This window comes from Struthio camelus, chromosome 9 (genome assembly GCF_040807025.1).
Source record: "Struthio camelus isolate bStrCam1 chromosome 9, bStrCam1.hap1, whole genome shotgun sequence".
Lineage (NCBI taxonomy): Eukaryota > Metazoa > Chordata > Aves > Struthioniformes > Struthionidae > Struthio > Struthio camelus.
In genome coordinates, this window is record NC_090950.1 from 6,801,043 (window position 1) to 6,820,548 (window position 19,506).

General features: G+C 41.6%; 1 protein-coding gene across 2 annotated transcripts in view; it reads right to left on the reverse strand.

The window, feature by feature from the left end:
• Nucleotides 1–18,788, reverse strand: part of HS6ST1 (heparan sulfate 6-O-sulfotransferase 1) — a 204,900-nt gene extending 186,112 nt beyond the window's left edge. For both annotated transcript variants that reach the window (XR_011142773.1, XM_009669672.2), the window contains exon 1: nucleotides 17,850–18,788. Coding sequence is in view for 1 of the 2 variants with exons in the window: in XM_009669672.2 (XP_009667967.1) it covers nucleotides 17,850–18,367 (518 nt within the window). In the remaining variant the exon portion in view is untranslated. The remainder of the gene's footprint in view (nucleotides 1–17,849) is intronic.
• Between the last annotated feature and the right edge of the window lie 718 nt (nucleotides 18,789–19,506).

The window sequence follows — 19,506 nt, forward strand, 5'->3', positions numbered from 1 at the left end:
AACAGACATGAGTCCTTGTCATCCACTCCAGATTAGATCAATATTACAATAGTGCTCTTCAGTTTGACACCTGATCTCCTGACAGCTGGATGAGCCACAGCCTGGCTGAGTTCTTCCACTGCTGCAAGAGTTTTGAGGGAAAAACTGGAAATGAAGTCCTTTAGTGTACCTCTCCTGAGAGTATGAACCGCAACTGTTATCCACGCTTGAGTTTCAATACTAAATTGCTGAAACTAAACCCAGATTTTCCTCATAAGTGGCCAAGAATCCTATGACAGGTTCACTTAGCTTCTGTGGCTTCAAGCCAAATAAACCAATTCCATCTTTCTAAAGTTGAGAGTTAGCTGAGTGCCTGCACTTGAAATTCTTTTTTTTCCTGATGTAGAGAAATAGAGGTTAACAGAGGAGCGGAGGTGGCACCCAATGGTTAGGGAAAAAAAAAAAAAAAAAAAAAAGTAAAAGGATGTCCTGCCCCAGTGTGTGAGAAACAGAGTTAATGCATTTAGTTTTAGAATCTATATGAAATTTTTACCAGACCTTTCTTCTTCTGAAACTGTGATGGCACAGTTCCTGCCACTGCTAAAGACTGAAGTAGCAAACAAAAGATACAAATCGAAAGTTAACTCAAGAAAATAGCAGAGATGCTAACTAACCTTCCCTTGTGAACCAAAAGATAGAGAGCCAGTGGACTAGCTATAGCAATGCAGTTCTTCTCAATCCAAATTTAATAGGTTTTCTATCAAGATAGGTGAAGTTGCACTACCACCTAGATGTTTTTAATGCCCCCTCAAACTGTGGGTATGTTCTTGTCCCATAGTAAGTGTGAGGTAGCTTACCCTTTTCTGCTGACGGTTGAAACACTGCCCCCTTACTATGGAAGACAAACATGTACCCCGTCAGGCCGAGCAGAGCCTCGAGTTAACCTGCCAGAAACCCACACCCTCACCTTGCACTAAGTTGTTTATAATAGAGTCGTACCTTTAATTATTCCTACTTTGGAGACATCTCCCTTCTTCTGAACAGAGGGAACTCTAATTAGATATGAACATGAACCAAAACTACATGCTCAAGCTTTATGAAATCTGAGAAAGTTGAATTCCATATTTAAAGGCCATGTCCATTTTTCATTTCTGGTGCTAATAGTGTGTCTCTTACTATTTTCTCACTTAAAGTTTACTGATAAGGAAACTTATCCATTCACTGTCTTCATAAAACTTCTTCAGAGCTGTAAGTAGCTCTGCAATATTGCCATTACAAAGGAAAGCAAAAATAAGAGCACCAAACACCTGCTCAAGCTACTGAAGTGACTCCACCTCTGATTATGTCCAGAATTTTCATTTCAGAGGCCTGGCCTACCCCACTCTGCATGTCTTTGACACAACTTTTTGAAGGTGAGCAAGCTGATTGAAACATTTTTGGTCATTCCTTATACTGGAATTGGAAGGAGATAAATGGGAGTCAGAACTGCAGTTTTCACACTGCTCTAGACATGTTCCAACAGCAGTGACATACTTGGTACCTGCATCCCCCTACCAGCACTGTTTTATTTACAGAGATAAGAGTAGTCTGGCATGATATGAGAGGCTAAGTAATCAGATCAGAAGTCCTCAGAGGGAGCCTTACGACATCCTGAACCACTCCACCATTCACATAGCTCAGCTCCTCCATCTAATTCAACCTTAGATGTTTGACTGAAACTGAAAAAGAAAGAGGGGTCTATTTATTGTCACATTGATAGTCGCATTTGTAGAGAAGACATCTGTCACCTAAGAACAGCATTGAAATGACCCACCAGATGGATAAGAGCTTTCAACACTTTAAACACGTTCCGCATCGATCTAGTGACCTGGGGGCAAAAAGCTCCATATATCTCCTTACAGGTCCCCAAGGCACCCGTCCCATCTCCATCTCTCTAACAAAGTACAGTGCTTACAAATACTGTTCTCATGTATATATTCCTCCTCCCTTTCCTGCAATGCCATCAGCTGTGTGCTGAAGAGAATGAAGAAGGAATTTTTCAAAACTTGCCTGTAGCTTTCCCACACAGGCTTGGAGGTGTGATTTAAAAGCATGGCTTAGAAGCACGTGAATTTTTATAGGGTTTAAAGGGAGCCTAAACAACTAGGCCTTTGTTTCAACTTGCATCATCAAGCAAAGTGAAAAAAAATAAGATTATACGGCATGAAATGTAGTTCTAGCTTTAGCCATTAGTCACATTTAAATAGGTTATAAATAGGAAGGAGGAAGAAAGGCCAATAACCAGAATGAATTGGTGTAACCCGCTCCTACTCTGAGTTCCTTCACCACCATAAACACTTGCTTAATTATCTTCTAGAGTATGAGGCCTGTATTCTTTATTGCAAAAATCCACTAAGATTCAGAGTTCCTACTCACACCCCATAACTGGCTTTGTTTAAAGGGAGGACTGTTTGTCCTTTATCCTGAGGGAAGCTGTTAACGCCCAGTCATTTCCCATTCTATTCTCTCCTCACTGACCCCACAGAGACCACTTTATGTGAAAGAGTTTTCTTTTCTTTCAGAGAAAGGGATATTAGAGCAGTATACACTATACAGTAAATCCTAAAGTATCCAAGAACTTAACAGCTGGTACCTTTAGAATTCCATAGCTCTAGGTCTGTTTTGCACTAGGATTTTTGTGCAGATTGCATAACTTTCCTTTCAAAATAATCCAAGATGCCATGGTTTATGCAGCTATAGCAACCTGCTTGGGTTTAATATATCTATTTTAACTTGGCTTGTTTTAAATTTCTGCAAATATCCCAAGATATGTGCGCACACACACACACATTCTTATGAAATGAAGAAGTAAAAAGGCATATATGTTCTTGGGTATGTAAGTAATTCTATGCCTTCCATATGAAAAATCTGTTCTCTGATCCTTTCTGCGTTAAACAAGAGTCCTCTAAATCTCTCTTACCCACAGTCTTATAGTTGACAAATGTAACTGTTCTTTTTGTTCTCATGAGCAGTTATTCCCAGATTTGGTACTGGCTAGGGTAGAAGCCCTGGCGTGAAAAATAGCGTTTTCATGACAATCCCCAAAGAGCTTCAGAAGTCAGGAAATATCCTAGTAAGGAAAGGGGTGGATTCATCCTGCTTGAAGAATTTGGCAGACCAAGCCATCACACGTCTCCCAAATGTTTTAAGGAATCCATCCTTCAATTTCTGCAAGATTTCCAGCTGGGTGTACAGTGACAGCCAGTGCTTTATCACAGCCAACCACTACCCATGCAGTGTTAGAGAGGTACTATTGATCATTCAACAAGTTTTATAAATTACAGCTGCACCCTTTCTATTGTGATTTATATTGTCATTATAGTCCAACTGCACCTTGAGCATCAACTCCTCCCTCCAACATTAGCTAGAGCACAAAGAAAACACTCATGGAAACTCAGGGGGAAGTTATTTTCAAATGGAAGTAGTCATGCAGGGGACATTTTGCAGCAAGATTACTTCTGCATTTGTTTCAGGATATTTAGAAAACTGATTTAGAAGACCTTTATTTATAGTGTCTGACTGAGCGACAGGAAATCTTCTCACAGTCACCTTGCCATACGGTTTAATCCAAGTTCACTCCTTTGGCAGATCCTGGGACAGGAAAGACCATACAGTACAATTCTCCTTTCCTCTGTGGTGAGGCATTATGTATTGGTGTAGCACATGCCTGGACACTCACTATGCATAAACTGTAATCTTAGATTTGAGGTCCTGGCATCCTGGCACACACCACGGCAAGCCGTTTAACCTTTGCTTCTGTTTCTGCATTTATAAAAAGAACACAGCATATCCCAGCTCAGCATGGCATAAGGACTAGCAGTTATACTGTTGAGGACTTTGGAGAAACAGAGTATGTGCACATACTCATCCCACCTATAATGCTCTTTAAGAACAACAGCCCTTACAGGCCTTTGTTAGGTAATAGCTTTGTCACTTGTGGCTTCAAGACTGAGAAATTAATAGGATATAAACATTTCTTCTGCACTTTTTGCAGGTAATGTATTTCAAAGAGCTCCCATGTGATATATCCAAAAGATAATGCAATCAAAAATAACTTGTTAAAATACTTAACGTCAGGCTGCAAGTGGGCCTTTCTTTAGATGTGAAAACTCTACAGCAAAACTCTTTGCTGCCCTTTAGAAATAGAGCCTAGGCTATTCACAAATGCAATACTGATATTGAGGTATGGCAAGAATGTTTCTTTTTTTTTTTAAATGCACCAAAAGAGTTTGCTGCTGGTGTTATGTCCTCTGCACACTGCTGTCTTGGGCCAGTTACAAAGGAGAAGCTTAAAGGCTTTGGTGACTGGTATGGGGGAAACAATGCATAGTTCCCCAGGGTTTAACATGAGGAGCAGCCCCTGCACTTGAGAGTCCAACAGTTTGGAAAGTATATAAAACCTGTGCTGAGCAGCTACAAACCCCAGCACCCCCACACACTCATATTATCACCTTACAGTTTTAGAAAGATAAAAGCCGGCTGGGTGAATAGTGTGCACAACCCAACCTCAGTATTGTCAAACAAACATAAAAACCTGTCTGAGCAAGCCAGGACACACAGTCAAGTTAAGAACAATTTCTGCTAGCTTCCCTGAAGTACCTAATAACATGGGAAACAATCCAGTTTTTGTAATATACAGCTTACACGCCCCTGGCTGGGCCTTCTGCTGGGACCGAAATGGCATGGACAACTTCCTACTGGTTTCCAAAAGGTAAAATCCTATTGGAGTAAACAAAGCTGATTATAGTATCCAATTTCAAAGGTTCAGATAAAGCAAGTGTCTCTTTCCTGCTGAAAGCTAGGCCTACAAACTGCATGGAAACACTTGAGGCAACTACACAAATAATTTGTCATAGGAACTGCTGTTATAGGTTCTAGATGCAGAGAGGCAGGTGACATCTAGATTAGAAAAGCTATCATAAGTTTAGTCCAGAGGAGAATACAGTGATGTAAACGAAAAAGGAAGCTCTCAGAAGACCTGACAGATACAAATGTCTGACTGCCAGGGCCATAAAAGCAACACAGATTCAGCTCCTGCTTTAGCAGTGAGGATATTCCAGGACATCCAAAGCCAGCCACCTCCAGGCAGCAAGGATATACAACTCCTGTCCTTCATGCAACATCATGTTTGGCCACACTAATCCAGTCATTTGCCACCTCACTACTTGATCACACAGTAACCTGTTTCCTGAAATGAGAAAACAGAAAAAGGACTATGTAAGACTTCTGTGCCTCAGCCACCCAGAATATCCATGTCAAAGCACTAAATCCTGATTTTGGAGACCTTCCTTGAGTTTAAATTAGGCTTTCAAAGAATCTCCCTTTAATGCACTGCTACATCACAGGAGCTATAAGCAGAATGCCACAGCATCGAACACCCTCAATCTACCAGAAGGTAAATTCAAGACCTTTTCAATTGTCTTAAGGTAGCTAATACATTAAGAAAAACTTAGCACCGAATATGCCAAATGCTTCTTTCAAGGAGTTGCCTAAATCATATTTTAAAAATACACTCTCAGCAGTTGCTAGTGAAAAGTCTAAATGTGTTTTTAGAAGTCAAGCACAAATGTCTTTAACGTGTACTAAGCTAGTTGTCTCACACACCCTGAGGAATATACACTATCCTATATTTACCCCCAGTAGACTTTTCAAGCATTATACTTGAATGTTGCAGTGTCAAGTTCTACAGAACTCTCAAGGCAAAGAAACGCGGTAGAGCACATGCTTTCCTCTACACAGGCAAAAAATTCAAACTATGTCTTTGTTAAGATCAAAAATCTTCATTGTTAACTAACATACAATCTAACACATCTGCAAATCCTAGTCAAGACAAGGTATGTGTGGTTTCCTCATCCTCAACTATGGACTAATCAGCTAATTCCTTTTCTCTCCCTAATCTCAGATTCTCCTTTTATAACCAGATGTACAACTTCTTTTGCCATTAAGCAGCTTCCTCATAGCGCCTTTATGGTGAGAGCCACCTAAGTCCTCATAACATACGATCAGAACCTGAGCTCACATTAACAAAATTGTGGCAGCTGTTTCTCAGCCCATTGTAGACGTATCAGACTCCCAATTAAGAGATCACCTACCCTCTTGCTAGAAATAGTAAACAGAGCTACAGTGTTGTTAACTTCTGCAGTAAGTAGAAGTTTATTTATTTTTAAAATCAAAACTCAAGTATCATTCTGTGATTTTTGTTTTATCACTTCAGCATTTGGAGTCAGCATTTTTTAAAAAACAAATAACACTCTCATACAAAATGCTAGCTCACTTGCCTACTTGGCGCCTGACAGAGTTCTGAACACCGCAGGCTGGAAAGTGGCAACCCTGTGATTGTCTGAACTAGCAACTGGCTCATTTTGTATTTCTGTAATATGTATGCTTGCTAGATCTGACTGGCTTCATAAACAGGTGCCCATTTCATTCAATTTACTAAAAGTCACGAAAACAAGCTTTTCTCAGTAGTCTTAAAAGGCTCCTCCTCAGACAGTAATACCTCACACAAAATACTTGAGCATATTAAACTTAACTGTAGAGATTAACAATTATTTGTGATGTTGGCATAGTTATGTTGTGTAAGCCTAAAACTTTCTGAACTATTAAAATAGGGACTTTTCAAGAAACAGAACAAAATAAAACCCAAGTAAATATCCCAAGACACAAAGAACATTTGAAAATAGATGCATGGACTTTCTTTTCATATTCTGGAACAGTGGGGCTCACTATGCTGGAGTAAGAGCATCACAAGCAGGCTGTGAATTAGCTGTAGAAAACATGGGGCAATTTTGTAGTTACTTCTTGCCCTGTTGGGCCTCAGGCTGCTGGTCTAGAAACACCTAGATTGTGTGTGAAAGGAAGATGGACTAAATTCACACCATGACTAAAATAGCTGGAAGAAGCTGATCACACAAAATTGCAGGGAGAAACCTTGGTAAAAAAAAAAAAAAAAAAAAGCACATTTTCAGGTAAGTGATTTCCTCCTAATCTAACTTATCCTAACTTAATAAGGCACATGACTGTCTTGCAAAAGTATAACACACGCAAAGAATAACAGTTGCTATTAGATACTCTTTCCCTTTCTAAGGAAATAAAGCCGATTTCAATTCTCTATTAAGTGATTGCTTTAGAAGCACCCAACATAGGGGACTACTTTGAGCATGGCTCACACACCGCCCAGGATGAAAAGTCATGGGCCCCAAAGCAAAGAAGACAGAGCCTTCAAGTAACTAAGAACGGGATAGAAAAGAACTCCAACATTTCAACTCCTGCCTCAGCACCAAACATTTCAGAGTAAAGACACCTGCACTAACCTTTTCCATTGTTACTAGCATTCTTCATGTGCATAACAGCACAGGTCTAGGAACTGCCTCAGTCATGAACAACCACCAGAGAAATTTCATTTCAACACAGGACACTTCTCCATTGATAAGCAGGTTGAGCATATTAGAAAGTGTGACTGAACTTGCCTGAAAATTTACAAGTAATGGAAGTAGCGATTGCGAGCTGATTCAGCGTTCAAGTCCTACGTCCAGTAATTTGTAAGAGTGAGAGGGTTAAGCAGTAAAAGATCTCTGAAGTGAAAAGATGAAGACTTCATTTATCAAGCTCAGGAAGAAGGTACAGAAGTAATCAAGATGCAAGAAAACACTACCCTGGAGGAAAGCATTAGTTCAGTGAACAGAAAGGAAAGGCTGAGCAGACATCCTGAAGAAATAGCACACTGTTTAGACAAAGCCTGTCTGCAAAGAGCAAAAGAAAGCAGGATTAAATGCTGCACCCAAGTAATAGCTTGAATAAAGAAGGGCAAGACTGATTTGTTAGAGATTTTCACTTAATATTACACTTCAAAATCAAAGCTAATAGTATCAGGAGTCCTGATATATGTAACACGGTATAGTTGTTAAAAAATACAGGACCTCACTTGTATAATGGTGAAATTAGAGATGAGTTCTTTGGCCAGAAGGTTGAAGTCTCTACTGGAGGCAGGCTATGTATACACTATGAGAACATTTTCCTTTTTAAACTTATATGGGGATCTGGTCAAAAAAATCAGAGGAACTCTTCAGAGTAGAAAAGGCTTGAGATGATTTGTTTCAAATGTGTTGAAAATAACTCAGTAACACCAACCACAGCAGTATGATCAGTGATGGAAACTTGACTCAGATACTTGGAGCTGGAAGGATTTTCAAGTTCCAAGTTTGGCCCCCTAGAAAAGATGCTAAGGCACTTCCTGATCTGAAAGGGCTCCTATGCATAGGTACTGGCTTTCTTGTGCAATATATAATGGATGAGGTATTTTCCTTAGCATGGGTTTTCATATAAATGGCCCCAACTGTACTTAATTTAGCAGACAGGATAAATCTGTTCAATTTTGCTCCTTGCAGAACTACACAAGTCACATCTGTCTCTCCTCTTTCAAGAGACCTAGTTAAATGAGGTACAGGTGGCAAGAAAAAGAGAGAAGAGAGAAGTAAAGAATAGCAGAAGGCAAACCTGTCTTTTATGATTTAATACATGTTAACAGGCAGGATGGTTGACTGGTTATGATTATAGCTTGTGATTCTTGTGCTCCCAGATCTTTCCATATCTCCACTAGGAAAGAAAAAAACTGTCAGACAACTGATGAGTCAGCATGCTACTGCTGTTTGTCTTAGCTATGAGGCAATGATTTTTTTCCCCAACGCTTTGATATAGGGTCACAGGTACCCTAACTGAAATCTTTACTGAGAGCAAAAGGGTCAGGCAGCAAGAGCTGTTAGTTTAAACAAACAGCAAAAAATAGTTAGTTCTATTTTTACAGTGTTTGTTTGGATGTTTGATTTTTCTAAGAAACGGAGAGGAGAAAATACAAAAATAAGGATCCGTTTTAAAGATGTTAAAAATAAGAATGAATCATGTATGTGCTTCACAAAAACTTTTTTCAAAACTCCTTGAAGATTTCCCTGTAATTAGGAATCTGATACACGTGTGTGTATAATAACATAAAAACTAAGCCTAAAAGTTAGAATAACTCCAACTTATAGAAAGAATTTTTAGAAGGTAGCACTGCTACTTCATCAGCACTTCTCCAGAAACCAGGCCTCTTTCAACAGATCTGAAAGCAGACAACAAAAAGCCACCAGACACTTTGAAAGTCTGAGTAATACTACCTGGTCCTGTCAATACTTTAAGATTAACATTAACAAAAAAGAAAATTTGATAAATTTTAAAAACAATGCAAAAAAGGCTCAGGAAGCTACCCCCTTGCATACAAGTGCTCAGTGAAAGGAACGCTACTGTTTCAATCTACAGTGAGGAGTAATCACAGAATCTCTACTTAATAGGTTGGAGATTAGCTGTGGTCTGATTCTGTATTTTGCTGCATAAGAAGTGAATTGCAAGTCACTGTTTTCTTGTTTAAATTGGCAGAAAATTGTGAAATATTTTCTCTGTAAAACATAGGTGAGCTATTATGCAGAATTTACCGTTCATAGGGTAGAAGGGAGGGAAGTACAAAGCCAAGTAGTAATAACTTGTGCTAAGAAACCAGTTACTTCTGAACAAAGAAGAGACCAAGTCAGAAAGGCAGAAAAGGACTGTACATAGAAATGTAAGTCTGAGATTTATGGCCATAGATGGCTTTAAGATAGGCCACTTCAGAGTTGTTTTAGGCTGTGAATGAACATAACACCAGGTGCTAGTTACTACACACCTTGTAAGACGCTTGGGATATACAGGTGAAAGCACTATATAATTAGCACTACTAGAGAAATTCAGGTTAGGGTTAGAGTGGACAACAAGAGTTTCTTAACCCCTTCTGGATGAGACATAGGAATGGGAAAGTGCTAGAACATGTCATATTCTTAGCTCTGCTTAGCAGTTTGTAGGGATGAAGCAGCACTCAGTGTAGTATCTCATACTTCAGAGATGAAGCATAGATTAAGAATGTACTTATGCCATTTAATACAAGTAAAAACAACTAAGCACCATCAAGGATGCACTTATCTTTTGATACCCTCTCTCAACATGGATGTCTCCTGAAAACACTTTCTCTATTTACGAGATATCTCAGAGTCCAAGAAACATGCATTGGTAAATAGCTCCTCCTTTGGTAGTAACACAAAAGACTATCTGAAGCATCCTCTTCATGTCTGAAACTTGACATGCTACTGTACAGAGGTGTTTCAGGCTCTTAGCATCTATATGGCAATAATCTCCAAAGAACTCACTCTGCAGGTGAATTCTCAGACTGGATTTTCAGTAGAGTATTCTGTTATGGCAATAGCAGAAGGGTGAATAAAAATATATGAAGTAGCAATTACAGAGACTAGGTCACCTTAGATCTATGCTAGTGAGAAATTCTTCTCATCAAACCCTACATTAATTCCATTAGAAAAAGTGGATTTTTTTTTTTAAGTTCAACCACAATTTCAGAAACAAGAGAATTTATTATGCACTGCCTCATCTCTGTGTTCCTCCAACACTTCATACAGCCTTCAAACACACTATCACCAATACCTTTGTTTAGGAAGATATTTGCTACTGATGTGTAAGTATCCTTCCCTCCCGTTTGCATCAAGCAAGACTCTATCAGAGAATCTTGACTCAGCTGCTAGCAAAATTGTGATCATTAGGAATTAAAGACCAGGCTATATCTTTGCCTGACAAAGCAAAATATCAGTCAATAATGGAAAATTTCTCTTTGCCCTATTATTTATTGGAAATACAAGCATAAACAGAGATAAACTTTTTAGAGTTAAGACTATGCCACTTTGGCTTTCCGAAGTAAGCATGTGCACAAATGTTCACTGAAAAGGTGTTATTTATTTTAAGCATTTAAATAAAATTCCTACCACAAATTCAGTAAGGTTACTGCCAATTAACTATGAGTTTAAAACAGAGACCTTGTACAATAAACAGAAAAAGACATGAAACAATTATCTTTGTTCTATGACTGATTGAAAGCAATTATCCATGATGCTCTCCCACTTTTTGAGATGTACAAAATCCACAATCTGTAAAAGACAGTTGGATGTACACTAGAAAGAGGCTCAGAATGTACCTGATATAGTCAGTAAGTCAGATATTCTTAAGTGAATTTAAATCAGGTGTTTTCCTTCTGTAGAGTTGAGCTCTGTTTCCAGGTCAAAACACCTAGAATACAACAGCCACAATCACAACCCCTTTGACTAATCTCTGTCATGATTCTTTTGCTGGGTCTCTTTGCTCCTGTTGTGACCAACATTTGGGTTAGGAACATGTTGGCAAGCAGTCATCTAGGACACTGAGCGCAGGAAGCACACTGCACAAATATGACTCAGATAAGGCACAACATCAATTTCACCTATGAAACAAACTCACAAAAAAGTTATCTTAAACAATTGTGTCTGCAAATCCTAAATTGTCCCAGGTTACACTTCTCTGCTTTCTACAATAGGCAGGCAAAAGCCTCTACTGGCTCCTGAACAAACCCACTAGCAAAGGAAGAGGCCACAAAAGGCCTCTTCCTCTTTCCTGGAAGAAACAGATGGCCCAGAGGGGAAGCAGTATTGTAATAATCTCCAAATTATAACATGATCTCCTCCAGCAATGTTTCCTTAAGAGGTAATAAGACCTCTTGCAGTTCACATGCTAATATCCAACTAAAGACCCTCACTGATCTCCTGCAGGGAAGAGGCCTCAACATATACCCTCAAACATACCAGGTGAGTCTGTAGCTATTCCATCAGGTGTCAAACACATACTTGCAGATTATGCGTTATTTTTCACCTAAAGCCTCTACAGCACTAATGAGCTCCAACCTTCTTAAATCACAGATTTTTTTCAAGAGGTGACAGAAAGATCCCAAGGTGGCATTGATGAAGATCACATTAGTTTGAAAGAGATATATATATACACTGAAATTGCTCAGTGAGTGATAAAGAACGTGCCCTATATTTGGCATTCCAAACTCACAGAACAGGATTGTTCAAGGAGAGCCTTGAAAACAGGACATAGCACCACTTTGGACAAGATGTTTCACACAAAATGTCACAGATCGTAAATTAACCAACCCCAAAAACATTGCATGTACTTGCAGTGCAAAGGACATGGTAAAATACATCAGCTGTGCATTTACAGTGGGCCATTCCTAAAAGACTGTCCTTACACTGAGGATATATTTCAAAGTGTTATAATACAGCAATCAGTTCAGATACTAATAGTATTCAACTGTCTTAAGTTGAATACTTAACTCTCTCTTAACTCTTTTTAGGTAATTATTTCTGAAATGTTGTTAAAAAAAGGTGACTATCAAAGCTTTTTACTCAGAATAGCATACATTTTTTCCTTGCTGATTGGGAAAGGATAAGGGTAAAAAGGCAAAATCTGAGGCCTGGGTAAAGAGTATTTGCAAATTTGTAAGCAGAAAAACAAAATGACTAAGTTATGACACAACTTTTTTCAAAATTCTATTTGGCTGTATTTCATTATTCTTTAAATAAGTCAGGTTAATAAAAGTATATAATCAAGCACAGACAAATCTAGGGCCACATCCTTTTTGCTTTGCCAACAAAGAAACAAAATACAAAGAATAATTAAGCCTGATACAATACATTAGTCAGAAGCTTTAAGCTCAAGATGAATAAAATACCTTAAGGCAGCAATTTGAAGAGTTCCAACTTTCAGCTACTTTTAGTTATCATGTCAAATTTAAAGACTCTCACCACAAAACTATTCAGCCCTTCAGAGCTGTTAGGCTCTGGAAGACCAACCTGGCTTTATGGGCAAGCACAATTGAGTGTAATACATACAGGGCTTCATATCAGGCCAACTGGCTTTAAAACACTCCACGTGCTAAGGACTTGAGAAAAGAATCAGGCCACTGAAAATACCTTTATATTGATACTTCCCACTAGTCTTTAAGAGAAGCTAATCTGAGCCAAACTGGTGAGCAGAGAAAAACGCCCCTTGCTCTCTGCAGACAGATATTTCACAACCCGTAGCACATACAGCTCCACAAAGAATGATAAGCCTGAGTGTCTAAAAAGTTCTAATATTATAAAAATGACTTGGTAAAGCCTTTCATTCTCAAACAGTTGGTCTCTTGACAATGTGTCTCTGCAGCTCCTAAGCACACATATAATAAAAACCTCATCAAGAACAGATCTCGGCAAAGGGAGAGATATGCAGTTGGAAGCTGTGAAAGTTCGCACTTCAGAAAAATCAAACAAACTGCTGAGCCCTGTTAATTGTTTCTTTTAGGAGGGAAGAGAAAAAAAAAAAAGCTGTATATAACTTATCAGAGAGACTAGAAAACAGAGTCAGACTGATCTGTTTAACCACAGGTTTTATTAACCTGCCATAGACCTCTTACGAAGAAAGTACTTAGATTATGATTTTCTCATTTCTAAAGCATCTGAAATCTTGAGAAAGAATGGTAAAACTGCAAGTGTGCGCATGCTTTTAAAATTGTTGAGAAATATTTTTGTCATTTTTTTTTCTACAGTACGAAATACAGATTAAAAGCTCAGCAAGCAAGCTTCTAGGACAGAATTGCACAGAAACACATACACAAAGCCAAGACTAAGCTAGCCTCTTGAGGAGTCTCATAAAAAAGAAAAAAAAAAGGGGGGGAGGAAAAAGGCAATCTACATGGTGCTTGAAACAAGGCTTAACAGAAAGCGGAGCATGCGTGCGAGCTGGGGGAACAGAGCTAGCACTTCCCTTCCAACATTCTACCAAATACATAGGCTCTCCACAGCAACAAGCAGCTCACACCAAATGTATTTTTAAAGGAGCTGTATGCTTTATAAATCATTTCCATGTGAATACTGTGTCTTGAGGAAAACCGCCAGCTTAGATGCTCTTGTTTTCATATGAGGCGGAAGAAACCAGTAGGATAGCAACAAAGCCTTTTTTTTAATTTTTTTTGGTTTTGTTTTTGAGAAGAAGTGGGAAAGGAAGCACACAGAATTCCCTCAGTTTAATTTATTTGTTCTATTGTTCCTACGGGACATTACATTAGAGTCGAGGTCATGCACCAAGTGTCCTGCAAGGACCTCTTCAAAACATCTAGCTCTGCTCTTGTGTTGGGAGCACAGAAGAAGGATGCAGCCACCAGGGCACTGAATCACATTTCTGCTGGAGGCCAACTCAAGACCACCTTTCCAACACCTCTACAGGCTTTCACTCAGACCTTTAACAGATGAGATGGACAAGTCAGTAATGGATCACTTCACAGATGTTGCTAATTCTGGAAATCAAATTAAAGAACTAAGCTGACATAAAAGATCCCCCCCTTCCCCCGAGCTGACTGAACAGATCAGATCTCATGCAATTTTAGGCACACATCTTGAGACAAAATTAAGGGACCAGTTCACAGAAAATGCTTAGCTTCTGCTTTCTGAAATCTCACCATGATGACTCAAAGTAGGCATCATAGCATTACCATCTGCTTTTCAAAAAAAGTCTTTTCCAATAGTTATTTAGGGTTAACTGTACAAGGAATGAATAGTCCTCCATTCCCCAAAATCTTGAAATTTGCCCTCTACCAAAATCATGACGAGAATTGCAGATAACTGACTTAACTGATAAACATAGCCAGTTTCAGTGTTCCTCAGAGTCCCAAGTTTTACAGCCCCCAAACAAATCAATCTCCTTCTTTTATTAGCTGTGTATAAAACATAACATTTGCTTCAAGAAGTGCTTGTCCAGAAGTCTTTTGAACATAGAACAGGGAAAATGATTCACAGGGATGGAAAACCAAACAAAGAAACAAACAAAAAAGCAGTAAAATTTTAGGTGTGCTGAGCTATTAGAACTAAAACATCAATTTCTGAGTGTTTACTATATCAACACAAAAGAAAGAAAGGAAAAAAAAAAAAGAAAGAATTTGCAATCTTTGGCAGCCTGGGTCTCCTAATCATTAAGTCCAACACAGAGCAGCAGAACAATAAAAAGAGCAATTGCATTGTAAATTTATGTACCATGCACAGGTTATGGAATGTAGTGCAATAGGGCACTATGCAGTGATAAAACTGCATTCCTTACAAAGTTAACAGCTTTAAGCTCATGATTTGTACATGTGGGCACTACTGAATGACCTTCATGCTTTCCAACATTCTCAAGAAGGCAGATTTATTTGTAATCACAAGTCAGCTGTTTTGTTTTGAGAGATAAACATACAGTTGGAAGAACAAAGGTTTAAACTTAGCATTAAGTAGCAAATGTAGAGAAGCCAGTACATTAGATTTAAAAGGCAAATTTGAAGCCCATACTCCAAAAATCAGAGTAATAATATGAGAATTTGAGTGAACCCTGCCAGAATGGTTGTTTGCGGCTTTTATTTATTTGTTTTTGGAGAGCGAAAGAAAACGTCATAGTTCAATTCCACTTAAGACAGTAGCCCTTCTAGCACACAACTAATGCAAAAAGTGAGTCTTGTTTCAACAAAAGAGATACAATGTTCAGAACGGAGAAACAAAATTATATTGCTGTTAGAGTAATGGACATAATGCAAAACTATCCTTTTTCTGACAAAGGAAATTCATTCATTAAACAAGCATTTCCTGACTGTTTTTCCCGATTTCTTAGACTTGAAATAAGTAATTTTTTTGAGAAGGTGCCTACTAAACTGTACCACAGTCCAGTAGAGCAGTGTATCCTAGGACAGTATTATAAAATAACTAGTAGCTGTTCATTGCACCAAAACCATTGCCACTATACAATAAACGAACAGTCAAGTATGCTTTTCGTTTAGCAGACCAAGGCTACAAATCTTAGATTATCGGAAGCTTCCACATCCTTGCCTTACACTGCTGAAAATGAAGTTCTAATTTAAATTTAGGGAAGTAAAGAGACCACATTAAGCAGAACTATTTCTGGTTATGCACAGACATCACGGAATGGGACACGGTTAATTATTTTTCCTATATACCCAGAATTAAGCACATAGTTTCTCAGGTTCCAAAAGAAACAGCAAAGAAAGTATTTTTCACAAGTTACTGAAAAGAGGCAATATGCATCCGGTGCTCCACTTCCTATGAGTTACAGTAAGGAATTTAATTTTTACTTCACAACCTTAAGTATCCCATTCTCAGGTAACTATACCAAAACCAAGAACTACTAAACAGGCTAATAGAGCTAAACACTGAATAAAGAGCAGGCTTTAGTGCAATACTACCTGTGAAAACACACAAGGGTCTGAGATGATTCATAAATCTATACAGTTCTTTATATAATGTTAATGGTTTGCTAGCCAAGTGCCAAGGTTCACAAAATGGGTAATTTTTTTGTTTCTTTTTTTAACCAAGTTTGAACTTTGCACATTTTTCATTACAGCACACTTCAGTAAAATCTCAACAACAACCAGATGAGCGCAGGATATTTTGCTTATAGATGTTTTCAAGCACCTTATAAATAAAACAAGAGACCACAGGATAGCATGAATAGACTCAGCCTTTTGGATATATGCTTCAGTTTGCTGCTCCTGGGTCAGGCAGCATGACAGCAATCTCAGTATAGTACTTGGATGACTAACACTGAAACGGGTTGAAAACAGCAGCAATCATGACAGAGACAATAAAGAACACGGACAACTGCACACAGCTCTAGTGAAAAATATGGTGAAAATGGTTTAAAAAATGCAGAAAAATATAGTTACGATGCTAAAACACCTACTTTCTTTAAGGCCACCTTTCACTACAAGGGGTTATGTATGCTATTAGCAGTACGTATATAAATAAAGCATATGGCATAAGCAAATGCTAGCATAAGATCTTGTACACTTTTAAGAATGAAACTTTATGGCGAACAGGTTACAAAGCGTTGTCGTAAAAACATTGATATATCAAGGAAAATGTGTATGGTGTTAAAAAATAGTAATCAATTTTAAAACAGCACATATCTCCTGAAATGAAAGACACAAATGTTTACTGAGTTAAAGAAGCAGAATCTTTGGATAGTTTTTAATATAAGCCACTGTCTTTATCAGAGAACTTCAAACAGAAAATTCCTCTCAAGCTAATCATTTAGAAAGAGATCAAGGTACAGGAATGATGGGATAAAAGTGCAGGAATACACCGGGCATGAACAGGAATGCACCGAGGGGTGCTTACTAGGGCTTTAGGATGATTTTCCCTCTTGTCTGTTGCGTGGATGAGGGAGACGCAGGGGATGTGTACAGGGTAGCTCCTTTCCGTAAAAGATTGCACAGCAGGTCTCCCATCAAAGTAAATAGCAAGACATATACAAAAGGGTGTCTGTGATGTGCAAAGAAATGCCAGGGAGTCTAGGGGGTAAAATAAGAGGGTGAGTGCAAGGACTGGTGGTCTCGTTTGCATCTCCTCTAGAGCATGGGAGCACAATCTCAGCTAGAGGAAAAGGGGTGCATGGGTTAGGACAAAAGGGATTACAAAAGCAGGTTTGAGACAGAGGTGGGGGGCGATGGGTGCTAAAAGATGACAAGTGAGGTCTGAGACAGAGAGTAAGTGTTTAGAAAAGGGAGTAAGCGGCACAAATATATAGATTTGTTAAGGCGTCCACAGAGATCGAGTGCAGCATACAGGGCTGCTAAAGCAGAGGCAGAAGATGGGCTGAGGGTGCAGTATATTAGGTATGTGTGGGAGGGAAAGAGCAGTGTATTTGCCTGGGAATGCAGAGGGAAGGTGCAGGGCACAGCCCGGAGGATGGGAGGGGAGGACAGGTGAACTGGCTGAGGAGAGGTTCAGGGCAGGTTGGGGCACAACACGTTAGCCAGCATGCTGCAACGCACAGGCAGGGGGGCTGCGCAGCGGGAAGGTGCCACGCGAGGCTGAGGGGTGCCAGGGGCGAGCGCGCAGCGCAGCGGCCGGGGCCGCGGTGGGCTGTACCTGGGTGCTTTGGCGGCGGCGCTCTCCCGGCGGTCCAGCACCCCGGGCACGCAGTTGGTGAGCTCGGTCCAGTCAGCATGCAGCCCGCAGCTCCAGCCCGTGGAGAAGCGGGAGAAGAGCCAGGTCTCCCGGCGGTTGGGGCGGTAGCAGGTGCACTTCTTCTGCCCGGGCCGGCAGTCACAGGGCACCTCCAGCCGCACGTTTTGCACCAGGTGGCGGCCGAAGGTGGTGCCGCCCGTCTTCTGGATGTGCAGAAAGACGATCACGTCCTCGCCCTTCATGTCAAAGGCGAGCTCCCGCTCCAGCTCCCGCACGGGGAAGTAGTACTTCTTCACGTAGTGCGGGTCCGGCGTGGGGAAGAGGTCCAGCTCCTCCGAGTAGGAGCGGCCGCTGGGGGAACCCAGACTCAGCCCCGGCCCCACGTACTGGTACAGGATGAGCATGAAGCACACCGAGACGGCCACGATCAGCAAGAACTTGCTGGTCCTCTCAACCATGGTCCTTCCCGCACGCTTCATGTGTCACCATCTCCCGGGGCTGCCAGCGCTGGGCAGACGGCGGCGGTGCCGGGGGGCGGGCGGCGGAGCCCGGCGCCTGTGCCAGCCGCCTGCCTCCCCCCGCTGCTCCCTCGGAGCAGAGCCTCCCCGGGGGCGGCGGGCCGCTCCTTGGGTTGCCTCGGCTCCCCGCCCGCCCCGCCGCGGGCAGCGCCAGGAGCGGGGCAGGGGCAGCCCGCAGCCAGCCGCTCCGGAGGGGCCGCGGCAGAGCAGCTAACTTGGGAGAGAGGGGCAGGAGGGGGGCGGAGAGGGACCGAAATGCAAAACCAGCCCCCTCCCGCCCTCCCCCCGCTTCAGGAAGCCAGCCCCATCCCGCCGCTGCCTCCGCCGCGGCACTCCGCCGTGCCCCAGCCCCAGCGGCACCGGCACGGCAGAGCCCGCCCCCGCCGCCGGCTGCACACGGGCTGGGCTGGGCTGGGCTCCGCCGGGAGCGAGCGCTTCCTGCCCGCGCCGCCCCGCGCCCGGCATGCACAGCGCCGCCGCCGCCGCCCGCGCCGAGCCCGCCGGGCCGCGGGCACACACCGAGCGGCGGCGGCGGCGGCGGCGGCGGCCGCCACGGCGCGGCGGGTCCGCACTGCGCTCAGCTCTCAGGTTGGAGGTTCCGCCCGCAGCATTTCCCGGCCCTGGCTCCCCGGCGCGGCGCGGCCCGCCGCTGCGGACGCCGCCGGGAAGGCTCCGGTCACCGATGGTCCCTCCGCCAGCCGCCCGCGGGGCGGCCGCGCCGGGGCCGCTGCGGGTGCACAGACGGCAGCGCCGGGGGCACGGCGGGTGTGCGGAGCTGTAAGGTCGCCCTTTAGGGACAATCTTTAAATGCCACCTTAAAATTAATTCAAAACGAGAGCCTTGGCACTCCTCAGGGCCTGTATTTCCATTCCCTTTTTGAAACAAAAAGTATTAGTAACAAGACAGTTTGCATGGAAACAGGAGTAGGTCTTTCCAAGAGTATCTGCTCCCGCTACTGTTTCCACAAGGAACACCACAAGCTTTTAGTTGCAATGTCACAAGTGGGTGCAACAGGAAAACATTCTGATGTCCTGCAGAGGGTTATGATGTCTGTGGGCAGGAAGAAGCATGGGCACACGATGAACCACATAATTTGAAAA